The sequence below is a fragment of the Onychostoma macrolepis genome, chromosome 16 (assembly GCF_012432095.1).
Source record: "Onychostoma macrolepis isolate SWU-2019 chromosome 16, ASM1243209v1, whole genome shotgun sequence".
NCBI lineage: Eukaryota > Metazoa > Chordata > Actinopteri > Cypriniformes > Cyprinidae > Onychostoma > Onychostoma macrolepis.
In genome coordinates, this window is record NC_081170.1 from 9,642,506 (window position 1) to 9,660,261 (window position 17,756).

Below are 17,756 nucleotides of genomic sequence, written 5' to 3' on the forward strand. Positions count from 1 at the left end.
TCTAAAATCGGCATGATTTCATTTGTATGTGTTATACTTCTGACAGAAAAATACGAGGCCAACAATTTGATTTAAGCGGAAATTGCAGTTCCAGTCACATATAATTGAATGCTAAGTTTGACAAGCCAGTCATGGAGAGTTGACATTTTGAAATGGGCGTTTGTGTCACCACAGTAATTTTGTTGTGTTTTGTTTTGTTTAGACTGAAACAAAATGTACAAGCCATGCCAACGGGTTTCTCTGTCTATTGTTCTGTGTTCCACTATGTGGCCTGTGGGAGTTTAAAACATTGATTTTCATAATTTGTCTCATTTGCAATAGCGAACAGTCTGGGAAGGGTTTTTTGTTGTTGTTGTTGTTGTTGTTGTTGTTGTTGTTTTGTTCTTAAGTCAATATTTGTTGATCATTGCTGGACCACAAAACCAGTCATAAGGGCCAATTTTTCAAAATTGAGACTTATACATCACCTGAAAGCTGAATAAATAGAATTTCCTTTGATGTATGGTTTGTTATGATATGACAATATTTGGCAGAGATACAACTATTTGAAAATCTGGATTCTGAGGGTGCAAAAAAATCAAAATATTGAGAAAATCACCTTTAAAGTTGTCTAAAAGAGGTTCTTAATGCATATTACTAATCAAAAAAATACGTTTTGATATATTTACAGTAGGACATTTACTAAATATCTTCATGGAACATGATCTTTACTTAATATCCTAATGATTTTTGGCATAAAAGAAAAATCAATAATTTTGACTCATTCAATGTATTTTTGGCTATTGCTACAAATATACCCCAGCGACTTAAGACTGGTTTTGTGCTCCAGGGTCACATATTAGAAAACAAGCTGTTAATGTTTATCCTTGTAAAATCTGGAAAGGACTATTTCTATCATGCCAAACACCTGATGCTCACTGTTTGTCCTTGTGATTGACAGATCGCCGTGTTTTGAATAAGCACTTAGTATGAACAGCAATTCTTTTGTATTTCAGACTCTTTATTCTAGTAGAGGCCATGATGTTATACAATGCAGCATCCTAAAATAGAAGTGGAGTGTACGTTATCTCCACTGGGTCAAGTGTTGACATAAGTGCATGAGGCTGAACTGGGCTGGAGCTGTTTACACTAATCAGCCCTGTCCTGCTAACCTCTTTTGCTGACTCTTGTGTCAAGAGACCATTGGTTCAGATTAACATTCTCTCATTCTCACCAAATCTGACTTGGGGCTAATGCTGGATGCATTTGTTTGTGTCTTTTTGGCCCCAGGCACACAAGCCAATGTGATTGGTGCAGAAACCCAGCTGGTACATGTATCCAATTAGAAAGTAAAATGTGGAAAAAGAAAGAGATATAAACAAAGAAAGTATGTTTTATATTTTATAGGCTGTAAATAAAACAGATTATTAGAGTATGTTTTATAAGTGCATGCTTTTTCAGTTTCTACTTCAAATAATTGCTGTTTCTTTGTAATATTTGTGAAATTTTCCCTCAATTTCTGAGTGAAAATTGTTTCTACACTTTTTTTTTTTTTTAGTGTATATATAGGAAATTTGATGTTACACAAATTGATTCCAGCTTTACATTTTTATAGCTTCATAACACATCAAAAGTCATTTTCTTACTTGGTATTGTTGTTTTATTTTCCAGTACCAATATCTAAACATTGTTAAAACAAGACAGATTAACTTGAGATGCAAAAGGACATATGTGACCCTGGACCACAAAACCTGTCATAAGGGTCCATTTTAAGGGCCAATCACCTGAAAGCTGAGTAAGTAAGCTTTCCATTGATGTATGGTTTGTTAGGACAATATTTGGCCAAGATACAACTATTTGAAAATCTGGAATCTGAGGGTGCAAAAAATAAAATAAAAAATATTGAGATTATTGCCTTGAAAGTTGTCCAAATGAAGTTCTTAGCAATGCATTAATTTGCATAATAGAAAATTAAGTTTTGATATATTTACAGAGGACATTTGCAAAATATCTTTACTTAATATCCTAATGAAGTTTGGCATAAAAGAAAAATCAATCATTTTGACCCATACACTGCATGCAGAATTATTAGGCAAGTTGATATTCTGGTCATATTTTTTTTCCCCCCATTTTACCAATTCCAAACCACATCAATCTTAATAACTACTATTGATTGTGTATTTAATCATTTATAAGTTATATATAATTGTCCATGAAGGCTGGAAGTCAAAAACTCCTTATATTTAGGTGTGCAGAATTATTAGGCAGCTTTTCTTTTACACATGAGCCAAAAAAAAAAGATATTGAACTCAGACTAAAAGTCAAAAATTATTAAATGCCCATGAGATGGATGCAATACTAATGCAATAATAGAGTTTGCAAAGTTAAGGCATGACCATTAGGCAGAAAAATGCTCATTGGGTCAGCATGGTCAGAAAAAACAGGTGGAGAAGAAGACATGTTAACTGCAAAAGAATGAAGAATTAAGGTGAAGAATTAGGTGAGAATTAAGATTGATGTGGATTGGAAATGGTAAAATGTTCTTGGGGAAAAAAATATGACCAGAATATCAACTTGCCTAATAATTCTGCACATGGTGTACAATGTATTGTTGGCTATTGCTACAAATATAGCCATTGTGGTAAGAAAAAATATTTTTAAAGGTTCACAGGCACATTTACTTTTCGTACTCTCTTAGTAGATATATTTTCTTGGTTTAATCATAAACAAGACTTAATGTCTCATGTCATTTTGTTTCTTGATTAAGGAATGTTTAAACAAGATTCATAGAGCTAGGCTAGAATAGAATAGAATCGAACTGAAAATTGAGTTTAGAATAACATGAGGGTGATTTTTATAAAATACAAAGTTTTTTGTCATGGGTACAACGTCATGCTCAAACAAGCCAATTATATTTCACTTACAACTGCAGTCACTCTGTTTGTTAGTGCTCTTTAATTTATTGCCCCTACTTTGTTGATAACACACTTCTCTATATGGAGTGATGATTTATTGTTATTGGAGGGCAGGAGGGAATGGTAATAAATGGCTGTTCAGGCTCTTCCTCTTGAGCTTTTACATCCATCTTCTAGTTGAACAGATAGTTTAGTGAGGATTTAGGACTGCTTCTGAAAAGGAATGGCCCTGACAGGCAGGAGTTTGACCCAGACACTCATAATCTCATAAACAAGTGTGAATTTTGCCTGGCTTTGTGTCACTGGGTAATCTGTGACAAAATACAGTGTCCAAGGGATGATTTAGAGGAAATGAGCTGAAATCTATTTGATTGGATTTTATGTTGCCGGATTATTGTTATGAAATTCTCATACATTACAGCTTCTCTATTAGCATGATATCTGAGTAACATTTAGAAGATGTTAAACCATAAAAAGGAAATCAGGCAAAGAGGAATTTCCCAAACATTTACTATCAGTTTATTTTAAACAACAACTGTACAAAATACAAAACATGTTTAAAACAGCAAGAAAGGCTATTTAAACACTAATAATGAGCAAATGTTATCTCCACACACATTTTTTTTGTTGTTGTTGTTGTTTACATCACAACAGCTGTACATTTCATCCACTAACGTTTTCACTGATTATGAGGGGGGGAAAAACATAAGTGGGCAGTTCAAGTTGTGCTAGGTTTAAAATGTCACATCACAAGCCATGTCCATGCAGATATTTTACAGCAGCCAAGTATTGAAAACTACAGCTGAAATGTTGTTTTTCAGGGAGAGAGATATCAAAACAAGGTATTTACAGCAGAAAATAATTTTTAAATTACCTTCCCATCCATTACACTACAATGATGCAAAAGGTACAAACATCCAAAATCACAGATCATCTTCATCTCCTCCTTAATTTTGCAGCTTATCATCTGCAAAATTGAGCTCTGCTTAGAAATCTCAGTGCCAGCGTGAGCATCAGACAGATCTGTGAGAAAACAGCCTCAGCTGATGATGCACAATATTTAAGACAAAAACAACAGCCAGATGTAGACTGATAAATTTGAGAAGTGGGTGTGAATTGTGACTGAATGCTAAAATCAAGGGCTTAAATTTAGTGTCATGGCTCTGGGTGCACTGAGGTATTTTAAGCCTCATAATGGTGTAATTTTATACCCCTTTGCAAAAGAAAGAATTATTGGGCAAGATATTTCTCTACAATTGTAATATTGAGCTTACAACTGAAACAAATGGGAGCCAAAAGGTAATCAACCGTCCATTTTTTCGGAGTGCAGTGACTGAAAATGTGACAACTGTTCCTGGAAAAAGTTTTGCAGAGTGATTATTTGGCAGTGATGCGTGCAGCTGTTGCCACAGTGACCATTAGCCATCGCTAATGGCTAATGGTCCACAGGTACAAATCTTCTGACTGGAAGTACCGAAGAATTCATCCCTCAGCTCACACTAGGGCTGCACGATTTTGGAGAAAAATGTAATTGCGATTTTTCGGATAACAATTGTGATTTTATTTTGCCAGAGGGACGGAGCCAAATGGAGCCATTAAAGGTTCTCTTTTCTCTTTAAACAGCCAGCTTATAAGTGCTTCTCATTACAGTTTGGGAAGATGCTTTGTTCCCAAATGCATGCAGCCACTCAAACTAAGCAGATGCAGAAAAGCTTTTACTGCAAACCAAGCCACTTTGAGATACTGAAAACACTATCACGAGCTGCTCGTGTGTAACAGAACACAGTGCCACACTTCACACAGGGTATTCGGGACACGCCAGTCACAAGTCTCTAGTTACTTTTCAATGGGAGATATGCAGAAAGTGGCAAAAAGTGATGCTTGTGCACTCAAAATGCTGCCTCTTTGAGAGCATGAGTCTTGAAACATGCAACGCATGTATCAACTGAATCAAATCGCAGACATATCACAATTGCAGTTTTTATTTCAATTAATCGTGCAGCCTAGCTCACACACATAATCACCTCCAAATCAATACCATCACAGAGTCATGTTCAATCACCCATCCAATCGTCTGTCTGTCCTCACCCATGATTGCTTCAGGAGCATTACTTCGCCTTCACAGACTGGACTAGACCTATTTTGGTCTACAGCTACTAAATAAGTTTAGGTTATGAGTAAATCTGCTTTGTTTCGAATGTGTAAATGATTGTCAAAATGCCGTTTCTATGTGGCGGCCAATCCAATAGGCCACTGAGGCACTGTGAAAGTGCAAATTAAGCAACTTTAGATCTAAGCACTAGCCAATGTGTCTTTACAAGCTAGTGAGGACTCTTTAAACGATAGCCTCTTCCTCTTGGACAGAAGCTCTTCGGCGGCTCCGTGGATGTCGTCCAGCTCTGTGGTATAGTGGTCTGGGCTTTCTCCATTGGAGGTCTCCTTGATGACGCTGTACGTGAGGGCCACGCTATACGTGGGGGGCTTCTCAGAGCGCTGGGGACCACAATGGCAGAGCTTGTGGAAAGCGGCACGGAACTTCTGAGACATGGCATTGTAGATGATAGGGTTGATGGCGCTGTTCAAGTAGATGCAGAGACGGCAGAACAGAAGGAACCAGGTGTCCAGATAGGCCTTCTTGAGGAAGGAGTTGACCACCACCAGTGTCCGATAGGGCATCCACAGCAGAGCGAAAAGGATCACCACCACTGCCAGCATCTTTGTCACCTACAGCAAAGAGGATGACAGAAGTTTTCAGTTATATATGTAACTCTCTGATCCCTCATTATTAATACATTTCTTTAAAACAAAAATCCTCTTCAATCTCATTTTGATAAATCTATGCAATTTTTTATAACATACTGTATTTTATATTATTACATTACATTACACTATATATTATTATTAGCCTCAACTGTTTAAATGATATATAGATAAGTTTTGAATTTATTGTGTACCAATTAAAACTCAATTTGTATTGCTGCTTCAATACTGATTAATAAGTAATGTGTTTTTTTTTTTTATAAATATGGACTAGCAGGATACCTGTCTCCTATTAGAGATGTACCAGCATGCTCATTTTAATTTCTCACTCCATCTTGGCCTTTTGCAACAGTGTTAACATGATTGTCACGGTACAGCTGTTGTATTGTTTGCCAGATTATTCCCAAATGTATTAACACACCATAACATGTCACGGTTCATTCATTGTAGAGATTTGCTACATGGGTTTAAGACTCGTTTTTATAAAGGTCATGAGAGGTGTGTTTTCTCACCATGTTTGGACAAGTCAAAGAGCCCTAGAGCAACAACAACAACCCAAGTGCAGTCGCTCCGAGTTTATCAGATGCTGTCTGGCTTCACTATGCATTTGGACCTTTACCTGCTGGAGGCTATGTGACCATCATAACACATAACATTTCTCAAATAATCAGCAAACGCCTGTGTTCTACATCACAAATGTTTCCCGCACACTCTATTCACCGCAACACAGCTACCGAGTCTATACAGCGAAACAAGTGTAGTTCGGTTCCCAAACGAATGGCTCTTATGAGCCGGCTCTTTAATGTGAATCAAGTACGACCAATGTATTCAGAATCTCGAACGAGTGATTCTAATGATTCGACTCTTTAAAACGTAGAGCGCGCGACCAGTGCAGAGATATCCCCAAATGAATCTAATATGAGATTTTTAGGGAATCAAACACATAGCGATCAGAATCTCGAACAGATAACTCTTGAGAAGGTTCTTTTTAAGTGAATCGCGAGCTCGTTAGACTTAAACAATGTAGTTACTGTGAAATGAAAGATTATTAGTCTTGTTGTAATGAGCGTATAATGAATGAAATGTTAACATTATTGCATTGATACTTCTATTCAATTAATGAATAGGAAGAAATATTTGAACTGCATGTATGTCCCCTCTAAAACGTTTTTCTTTTCTTTTTTTCTTCTTTTTTTTTTTAATCATTAAAAAGTAGGCTATTTGTATAACATTTTTGGAATTGTATTCTTGAATGTTTAGATTTGCAACTGACTGTCCGAAGGAACAAACTGAAACAATAATTGTATTATGTATGTATATGCTATGCATGTATTCATGCTAATATTGTTTCCTCAGAAGTAGCCTACTAAAAGCATCATATATGGAACAGTCAAGAAATCGAAAACTGGGAGAAAGATGCGCGTTCCAAACCAGTGAATGCTACTAGAACTTGCAAGCGCACAATTACGCACAGAAGAAAACTAACTTCTGAGTAAAATAAACCAGATAAAATCAGCTCTTTACCTGTCTCCGAGAAGCAGCAGTTGTGCTGCTGGAGGAACTCCTGGAGTTCCCATGCACGGACGACTGCTTTTTCCAGTTTCTTCGACTTTCCTTGGGATCCGACGGGAGCGGGTTGAGGAAAAGAATCCTTGCGATCAACCCGTATAAAACAGTGGCCAGCAAAAGCGGGATAACATAAAACACGGCATAATCTGTGAAATATATGGGCAAATACAGGTTTCTAGATACTTTGTATGCGCATGTCACGAGGACAGCGTTATCATAAACGTCCTTTTTCGTGTCGGAAAGATAAAACCACATAACACAATAGAGGGACGTTAAAACCCAAACGAGAACAATGATCTTTTTGGCTCGGGAGAGGGTGCACATAAACTGCGCTTTTATCGGGTGGCAAATGGCGATGTAGCGTTCAATGGTGAAGGCTGTGATGGAGCAGGAGGACGCGTTGATGCCCAGGTACTGAAAATAAGTGATGGAGAGGCACCCAGCGTATCCGTACACCCAGTGGCCACCGAACAGACTCTCGGTGATGTTGGGCAGCCCGGCTGCAGTCAGGACCATGAGGTCGGCAACTGCCAGACTCACCAAATAGCAGTTAGTTGGGGTACGCATGTGCTTGGTCGTTAAGACCACAAGAATGACCATAACATTGCCAACAATTCCAACTCCACAAATAAGAATCACTAATAAGATGCTAGCGACCTTGTATTCGATACTATAATCAGTCCATATCGTAGCCTGAGTCCCGTTGTTCATTTTTAATAAAGTGCTGTTCTCCATGCTCCTCTTGGTTTTCTTTTCTTTTTGCGCAAAAATCACCTTTCAGCTCTTCAGGACGCGCGCAAAAAGGTCATTGTTTCAACATTCCAGAGAAAGACAATTCCTTCAAGACCAAATTTGTGCAGTTTTAATGTCCTTCTTGAATAGAACACCGCTCACAGCAGACTTTAGATCTCAGAGATGAAAATGAAAGCGTTTGCGTTTGGTGCAAAGCCAAGAATGTGTCCGTGGTAATTTGTGTGATATATAAAAATCCTGTCCCCGGCGTGCATAACTGCAGAAAGCTGACAGAGGTGTTGCACCGCCCAGGGCTGAACAGGCTGATATGGTCTCTCAAAGACCCCTGTAACCCTAATATGAGACCGACAGCGTCAGTAAGGGCAGGTTGTGCGGTGCGTAATGCCGCAGCAGCAAGCAAGAGAGGAAGAGTCTCCAACACACGTTCTGTTCAATTATAGGTTTCTTGGCTAAACTGCCAAAAAAAAAAAAAAAAAAACTAAATATAGGCCCATTTCACATTCTAATTACAGTGTTCCTCTGCAATATTGTGTTTGTTTAAAAGTCAGTTTGCTTTGGGTATATCATAACTGATAGTGCTTGCTTTTAGGCTGTTTGTTTCAAGGGTTGTGATAAGGTTACAGATTGATCCAAGCCCAGGAAGACTGGCCAAGTTTGATTTCACCCGCAGAATGTAAGAGGTTTACACCCGGAGGAGAGCTATTATTGACACTTAACTGAATCCACCGAGGATGCACAGGTCTTAATAGTCTTCAGTATATTTATGATGACAAAAAAATTCATCATAATTTTTGTGAATTGAGCTATAATGTATAACATTACAATTGTTATTTGACATTGTATTTGTATACAAACAGGTCAACTGAAATGAGATTTTTAAGTAAGTGGATAAAAAGCTAGTTTTATCTGTAAAAAAACAAAACAAATAAACAAACAAAAAACTTTAGTTTTGGAGCACTGAAGTCCATTCACACCAAGAAAAAAAAAATCTTTTGAAAGTGATTCCATCTATATAGTTCATCTGTGCTGTTATCGTTATAGCTGTGATTTGGACTTCTTTTAAATGTAGAACGATTTTTAAAATTGTGTCTTTTATGGTTATAGTTAGGTCCTGGTATGAACGGCCTTTATCGTTTTAATGTTTGATTGGCGTGAGATTTTTCAGGTTGGTTCATCTTTGCTCATTCTTAATGTGTTGTTAAATGTGTTCTTTGTTAAAAGCACACAGTATCATTTATGTCACAAAAATAATTAATAATTTCTGACAGCTTTTGTGCTCTCTCAAGACTTGACACAGATTACTTTTATATTCTTGAGAAAAGTTAATAGCAGTTAACAATCACTTTAAAGCTGTCAAATCTTTTGGATTTTTTCAGGATGTTTAGATGTTTCTTTAATATATATATATATATATATATATATATATATATATATATATATATATATATATATATATATATATATATATATATATCATGAAGGCTATTACAGACAGAAAGTGCTACAAGTCATTCCACTTTTCCATTATGCGAAGACCAGATCAATTTGTAGAGTTTATGGCTCTATCTGACGGCCATAAAGACATAATCCATTATGGCCACCTTAAAAAATATCAACAACATTTCAGTAGAAGCTTCATGCAGTGAAGTGTTTTTTCAGCTATTAATCTTTCTATACCTTTGCAAGTGTACACAAGCGTAGAAAAATGGAAGCACGATCAGATTTATTATTTGTTTAAAAGTTCTAGATAGATAATGAATTGTTTGTACAATATAAATACAATATAAATTATCTTAATATAGATGATCATCCATTACCTTATGTAAATGTTTGACTTTTCATATACTTCTTTGCACGATTAGTGTTTGACTGCCATCTTGTGGACATGTTGAATAACCACACAAATAGTCCCCAAAAACTTGCAGATTCTAGAATTCTTTCTTAGGCTTGTGATCCATTTCAAGAAAGCAAAAGCAACTGAACACTTTACTCCTAAATATTTAATTTCATCTATATTACCATCATTGATTGCATTACCATCATATATTTAAAATGCTTTTAACAGATTCATAAAAGTTATTTATCATTAGCCTACTAAAAATACTGTTGGGAAATTTTACATCACATTACCATTACCAAGGTGGACTTTTGGATGTTTTTAGGTACTAGGATGAGTCCTATTGCAATGTATTTTGCATCCCATAACAGCCCAATACGGTTCCTACTTCATCTCAACTCTACTCAAACTATGGCTAGGCAAAATTATGAGATGAATAAAATCTGGAAGCTATTGTTCATCAAATCTCCTTGAGAAAGAAACAAAGGCATTGCATTGATCAAAGTTAACTTCCTGTAATGGTTCATCACCCAACTTCTACTCTGAAAAGAACAAGCAAAGCCTGCGAGAGATCTGAGAGATTATCAAGCTGAGACGCACAAGTTTATGAATATGGGAGCGTGACAAGCATTCATAAAGACAGGGCTGTGATTTCATCATTTGTTATGGAAATGTAATGAATAATTCATAGTCTGCTGGACTGTATGAATCATTCATTCTCTAATTGAATTTGATTTCAGCAAACTTCAGAATTTAAAACACAAAGATGTTGTTCTGCTCTTAATCCGATACAATGCCAGCAGACCACTCAAAGCTTGGCAGCCAGCATCTCAAAGGAATAAATACAATTTCTGGCTGCGACTCAGGAATCTCTCATTTTCCTAATGACAAGAGCCCGTTTCTACATCCCAATTTGCACGTCTCCCATCCAAAAGGCCGTGCACACAATGAGGTGAAACTAGTCATTCCATGCGCTCCCGTTATTGGCTGCAAAGAGAGTCCGTTCATATCAGAAAAATTAGATGAGTGCAGGTACTTGGTGGTGACGACATCGACCCATTTCATCAAATTAAATTTATTACAATAATACTAACATGTTCAAGGACAATGGAGATACTTCTATGTCCAAGATTACTCATATTCTATAAAAACCTTTTTGTCAATTAAAACTTTGGGATAGTGGACGTAGTGTTGTTATCATTTTAAATGGATAAGGATGAGCTCATATTTGATACAATCAAAACATTTTGTGAGTCACTATTTTCAATGACCTTCAAGGATGTTTAATAATTAAAAAGAGCTGTCCATCATGCCCTAAAATTTCTGTCTTATACTGTATGTATTTAAGAGGCTTAAGAGTTTAGAAGGGTCTTTGTCAGAGTATTATTCCTCTTTTTTTTCTTCTTTTTTTTCAAGAGCTTTCTTTTAGACATATACCTCCTTATCTGAGACATTATTCAGAATAGCATACTACCATATATAATACTGTGCTCACTATACATGTTTTCTATATGCAGCCCAACTTCCATCATGATGGATGAACTGGAATATCAGTTGTGATTCTGTTTCTCTTTTATTTTTAATAATTAAAAAATAAATTATTCATCTGACTGCAAAGACTTATGACATTTTTAATGCAGAATTGCATGAAACATTAAGATGATATTTGGAAACCACTTGCTGAATTAAACTGCAATGTCGATTCCATTCTGAACATAGCCTAAAATGCACAACTCCTGGATCGCATAGTGTGTGACCTTGGATCACATGTCGTGTGACAGACGTGTTTAGCTCTGTGGGCAGCAGTGATTTCAGCCTGAGCTCAGTTGTAATCGAGTCACTGTGCTCAGCACCAAGGACAGCTCCTCCCTTCTCTACCTACTCGCATTCGCTTACCTTGTCTGTATTTTTAACAAAGACACTGTCATTGAGGTTCTAATAAAGCATGAAATGTCCTCGGCATCTAATCAGTTACAAAATCCTCAACAATAACCAGCGTCCAGAATAACTACTTTTTTTATTTTCAACCACTCGTCAAACTAGTAAATTGAGTGCTTTTTGTGTGTCCTATATTTAATACACTTGCATTCAAAAGCGTGGGTCAGTAAGATTAATTGATTGTTTGTTTGTTTAAAAATGTTTATTTAGCATTAATCTAATCAAAAGTCATAGTAAAGACAAAAAACATTAAAATGCTGTTTTTTTGTGTTTTTTTTTTTTTTCATTTATCAAAATATCTTGAAAAAAAGCATTAGTTTCCACAAAAATATTAAACAGCACAACCAGTTTCAACAACAATTGATTTGAGCACCATATCAGAATATTAGAATGATTTCTGAAGGATCACGTGACACTGAAGACTGGAGTAATTGCTGCTGAAAATGTAGCTTTGCCATCACAGGAATAATTTACATTTTAAAATATATTAAAATAGAAAAGTTACTTTAAATTGTAATAATATTTCACAATATTACTTTTTACTGTATTTTATTTGATTTTTTTTTAGCAAATAAAGATAGTTCAAAATAAATCTTATGACTCCAAACTTTTAAACGGTAGTGTAACAGTCATCTATTCATAGTAGTCATCTGAAATGTTCAAAATCAATGCAAAGTTTTGTTTGCACAACATACTCACCTAGACTATATAGGTCAGCAGGTACACAGGTGAGTGTCACGTCACATTATTTTTCAAGTTCATTTCCTTTTGGCTCCTTTAGGCTAAAGTGGATGCACGTTGACCTCTGGGAGGCAGCTGGTGAAAATAGTAACCTTATTGGCACAGACTGCCAGACAAGCATCACCACCTGGTTTCACACCCCTGGTTCTGAGAATATGCCTGGCTTCTAGGTCATAAAACAAACAAACAAATTTTATACGTGTTTGTTCCAGTATAACATCTCATTATTGCAGTTTAGAAATGATCATGTAATACATTTTATTTATAATTAGGGACTGATACACCTTTAATTTGCCTTTATTCGTTATTACATACAGATGCGAGAGCAAAGGTATGTGACTGCAGGTTTGTTGCTTGGTACGTGATGTTATTTAGTGCCTACGTATCACTCTGTGTAGCCACCTGCTCCAAACAACATGAGGATAGACTGTCGAGCCACAGCACGCTTCTGTGCATTCCAAGGTGACTTGATTGATACCCAAGGCTCTGAAACTCAATTTCGTCCTTGGCAATGCATGCAGGATTGGCTCAGCTGGCAGCTGACGGTATGGAAATCTCAGAGGGGCATGCAGCAGAAAATAAGCTGTGCACCCTTCTGAGATTTCCGTCCTGTTGAAAATAGTCCAAACTGACTGCAGCATACAGCTACTCCACCTATGTTCATAAAGTCTGCAGTGACAGATGGGAATTCATGACTCTGCACCTCATACTCCCTGAGCTGAGCCTCCACCAGTCTGGGACATTAATCTCTGGCTGAGTAAGCCCCACTTCTCTGCAGACTCATCCGTTAAATGGGAACTTGTCTGGCTTTGAGCCGAAGTCATCCTTTGTATTGGTCAACACAATAGCACGGAATCTGTGGAAATAATATTGATTGTTTGTTGACAAGGAGAGATCGGAAATGCTAGTTAGGGATATTTTCTGAATTTTCCTTTGAAAACGTTTGAAATAAAACATCATGTTGATGAGATATTCTTAATTTTTTGACTGATTCAAGTCTTAAGCTTTTAATAACCACAGAGCAGTAGCCTATACTTTAAAAAAAAACGGGCTATATTTGGTTATGGATGATATAGTAGTAATAAATAACGTAAAGATGTGTTAACAAGGTCATTTTGAAGAATATGATCTGGTATATTAAAAATTAGACTATACAGACTTCAAACTGACCAGTAATCTTTCAAGCTTTCAAAGGACCACAGAGCAGATGGTGTAGAATGGGTGTGGTTTAGCACAGTCGCTGCTCCTTACTGGTCATAGTAGGAAATATCTCCAGGCTGTAGTTTCCAGTCATATGCTGGTGATTTGTTCAGAAAAATAATTACTTTTCGCTTCCGAGAACTTCATTTCCCATGGTTCCAATACAATTTTAAACCTCTTATGATTTACTTGAAAACGCAAGAGTGATGTAAATCAGCGAGGCGTAGAATTTACAAATCTTACTATGGCGAAGACTGGACTTAATATTCATAAGCCGTTGCTTCTCCATTGGAACGTTCGCAAGGAACGTCACCAACACCTAATTAAAATTAAATGAGGTGACATTCGCTATAGGACATCAACTAAGATACCTCAGCGCAATCTTATTAATATTCATACTAAAACACTTCCCCATAGGAAGGTTGCTGAGAATCATCATCACTGCCTAATGAATATTCATAACCAAGCCTTTGCCATAGTAGAATCTGTAATTTGGCTATCAAGAGCTCAGTTCATCTTTAAAACGGAGCGTGGGAGGGAGAACGGCAGAGAGCAGCAGCCGGGAGGCCAAAATGTTCAGCAAACGAGAAGGTATTATCCAAGAACATTTGTTTATGCCAAACAAACAATGTGTGATTTGCGTCTAAATATAGTGAGATGAGGAATGTGTCCTGTTTGTGCCGCTTTCTTTGCGGGATATTCTATGACCTATTGATGAGTGTAACGATGCAGCCTGATGGACACGTGCCAAAACTACTATATTTATATGTGTATATGGTATACCGGTTTAGCTATTGTGTATCGTGTTAGCTATTGCAGATGTGATGATTTGTGGGATGACTTTATTGTCATTTTTTTTTTTCCCGAGTAGTAGCTATATACCAATAATCGATTTGACATGTTTGTATACTGATATTCACACTTTTTCAGTTTATTGGTTTCATTAATGTTGATTAAATGTTGAATATACATACATTTCAAAACAACTTTGTATAAATATAATAAAACGAATTAAAATAATATGGATATTGGTTATTAAAGCATTTACATATAAAAGTACTGATACTGATATTGGTCGTAAAAATATATCATCGATCTCTACTGTGAAGTGTAGTGTCTGTATCCACATCGACCATGAGCCATGCGTTTTAAAGGGACTTATAGCTTATCTTGGGGTTTATACGGATTGCTTTGCTAATTGGATATTGAAGAAGTAGGGCTAATCAGTAACTTTAATCGTCTTTCATTAAAGAGGCAATGGATTTCGTTCAAATACAGTCATTAACTGTTGCTAGACCATTGTAGTGTGCATAAATAGGTTAGAGCAGTAAATAGTATGCATGAGTCACAGTTGTGCTTGGGACACGTGCTGTAGTACACTAGACTGACCTACAAAGGAAAATCCAGTAACACTTTATGTGTAAATCTTGTCAAAAATTTGCAAATCAGGTCTCTTATAATTGGTCATTGGCCAGAATTTGAGAAATTTCTGAGCAAAGTCCAGTAACGTGTACAGAAATGCTTGACACATAGTATTTAATAACAGTTAGATTGTCAAGAACAAATAAGAATTTTAATTGTAATGGCATACAACAAAGGTAAACAACAACAATTGTGCGACCATCTGTGGTTTTAAATAATTATTATTAAAATATTCATAAAAAACATGTTTTTGTTGCAGTATGCTAATTAGTTATCATTGTGTCAAAAGCAGGAGTTAAACAAAAAAATCTGTTCTTTCAGACATTTAAATGTACAGATAATTTGTATTATTTAAAAAAAAAACTATTCATTAGTCACTAGCTTCAATATAGATGCTCTGTGAGTTGAATTCTCATCTGAAGTATTGTAATTTATGTGTTTATAGGTATAGTGTGGATGACTTGATGCGGCAAGAAACCAAAGTGATCCGTGGGAGTGGATCTGATGGCCTCGGTGGAGTTACTCTACATAGATAATAGAGGGGGAAGACCTGATCCCCCCGGGGTACTGGATTGGTCTTCTAGCCCTCTTCATGTTCACAGGCTAAACAGTTCGGTGGAAGACGCTTCTCCCACTCTGAAGGCGCCTGCCTGTGAGGGACAGTGTAATTCAGCACCAAGGACGGCTCCTGTCAGAGGACAACATGGCCAGCACCGGCATCAGCCCACAGAGAAGGTCAGGGTGTGTTGTGACGAGGAGCTGGAGACCTCGTTCACTTACGTCGATGAAAATGTCAATCTCCGGTTGGCCACCCCGGACACGAGCGAGAAAAGTGCCCGCCATGCGGCTTCGCTCCACGACTCCTCGAGCGAAATCCGTCCCGAGGGCCACCAGGAGTTGTCGATGATGTCCGACATCGACCTCAGCTCAGAGAGTTCGGGGAAATCCGTGGATTACGGATTCATCAGCGCAGTCACGTTCCTGATCACCGGGATCTCGCTGGTGATCATATCATACACGGTCCCTCGTGACGTCAGAGTGAACCCCGACAACGTCTCTGCACGTGAAATGGAAAGACTCGAGAACGAGAGCGCTAGGATAGGCGCACACCTTGACAGGTGTGTTATCGCCGGCCTTTGCCTTCTCACCCTAGGCGGGGTGGTGCTGTCCACTCTGCTAATGATTTCGATGTGGAAAGGTGAGATGTACAGAAGGAAAGCCTTTGCTTATTCAAAGCACTCTACAAAGCTCTATGGTTCGATTAATTTAAGAACAAGATCGAGTCCCAGTCGCTCATCGCCACCACATAGTTTGGTCGAGGAGGAGAATGGCGATGCCATTAGTTGACTGTTTTCTCCATTTTCTCTATTGGACTGCCAAATGTAATGTTGACCTTTCCAGCATGGCCAAAAGAGCTTGTTTTTCAACCTTGTGTCAGTGAATATTGCTTACTGATGCAGACAAAACACCATCAAATCACAAAACAGATTTCTCAGGCTTCAGAAAGACACAGCATGATATAATTTGTATTAATCATGAAGCAAGTACATTTTTGAATAAACAGAGGTTCGAACTTCAGGTTGTGTGGCAGGAAGTTAAATGAGGTTTCTGATAGTATTCGAACCCTTACTTTCCAAGCTGAAAGTAAGAGATCTAAAAGAAATGAGTCCTGTTGTACAGAAACCTGCTGCTAATACCTACTGCCTCTTTCTTACTCTTTCAGAATACTGAAATGTTTCCACTTCAGCCATTTCGTCATGGTATGTAGAGTGATTGAGGGCTACACAGTTTCTGCTTTAGAGCACTCTGGTGTATTCAGATCCTCAGAAAGCATTGTTCTGTGTTACACTGAGAAAATTACAGCGTATAATTGGGATGTTTTTGCCATTATTTCCTCAGATTGTCCTTGTTAGTTCATGTGTGGAATGGGCCATGCAGAAATCCAATACTACCCCCCCCCCCTCCCCAAAGTGCTAAAATATTTTATAAATATTTAATGGAGGAAGCTGCCACACAATGATTTGCTATCTTTTGGAAATTTAAATCTATCTCTCTGAGATAGCAAAGCATAACTACTGTATCTTCACTGACACTGTATACACACAGTTGAACCTATAGGCTCTCAGTATGTAACAAGATATTGACACAAATGGAAAAAAATATCACTCACAGGATTTATCATAAGACTTACTATATCATATACATATCATCTGTATCAGTGCATACTCTGATGATTAATGACAATTCATAAAACTCAACTTAAGACTCACTTTCTGATATGAAAATAAAATTATATTATTCTTGATTTTGTGTTTTATTGCTTGTGCTACATCAGTAGCCTGTATTTGACTGCGATAAGTGTGACCACTTAAAACCTGAACATGACATGATCATGAGTCATCTGTCTGACTCTTAACTGGTTATGTCCATAGTATTACTGAGGAAGAAGAAAAAAAAAAGATTGAATCAAATGTCATTCTGCTGAAAGAATTTTAGCTTTAAAACTCATTAATTAAACTTTCTGGTGTTTTTACTTTATATTAGCAATGCCTTATCAAGCAGTAAAGCAGTGTAGATGCTTCAAATTTAGCAGTAACAAAAATGTATACATTTCTGACTGATTGTAATATGGATGTTGCAAT

General features: G+C 37.1%; 2 protein-coding genes across 2 annotated transcripts; one reads left to right on the forward strand and one right to left on the reverse strand.

Annotated features, from left to right (window-relative positions):
• Window positions 1-3,398: 3,398 nt before the first annotated feature.
• Window positions 3,399-7,958, reverse strand: trhra (thyrotropin-releasing hormone receptor a). Its single transcript, XM_058747064.1, has 2 exons — window positions 7,179-7,958; window positions 3,399-5,618 (listed from the first exon to the last, which is right to left on the reverse strand). Exons 1-2 carry the CDS (start codon window positions 7,956-7,958, stop codon window positions 5,187-5,189), a joined length of 1,212 nt encoding a protein of 403 aa, XP_058603047.1. The 3' UTR covers window positions 3,399-5,186.
• A 5,985-nt stretch (window positions 7,959-13,943) lies between these two features.
• LOC131521984 (transmembrane protein 74) lies at window positions 13,944-17,394 on the forward strand. The gene is made up of 2 exons (XM_058747168.1): window positions 13,944-14,283; window positions 15,560-17,394. The coding sequence occupies exon 2, from the start codon at window positions 15,619-15,621 to the stop codon at window positions 16,459-16,461; it is 843 nt and encodes a 280-aa protein (XP_058603151.1). The 5' UTR covers window positions 13,944-14,283; window positions 15,560-15,618; the 3' UTR covers window positions 16,462-17,394.
• Window positions 17,395-17,756: the final 362 nt, after the last annotated feature.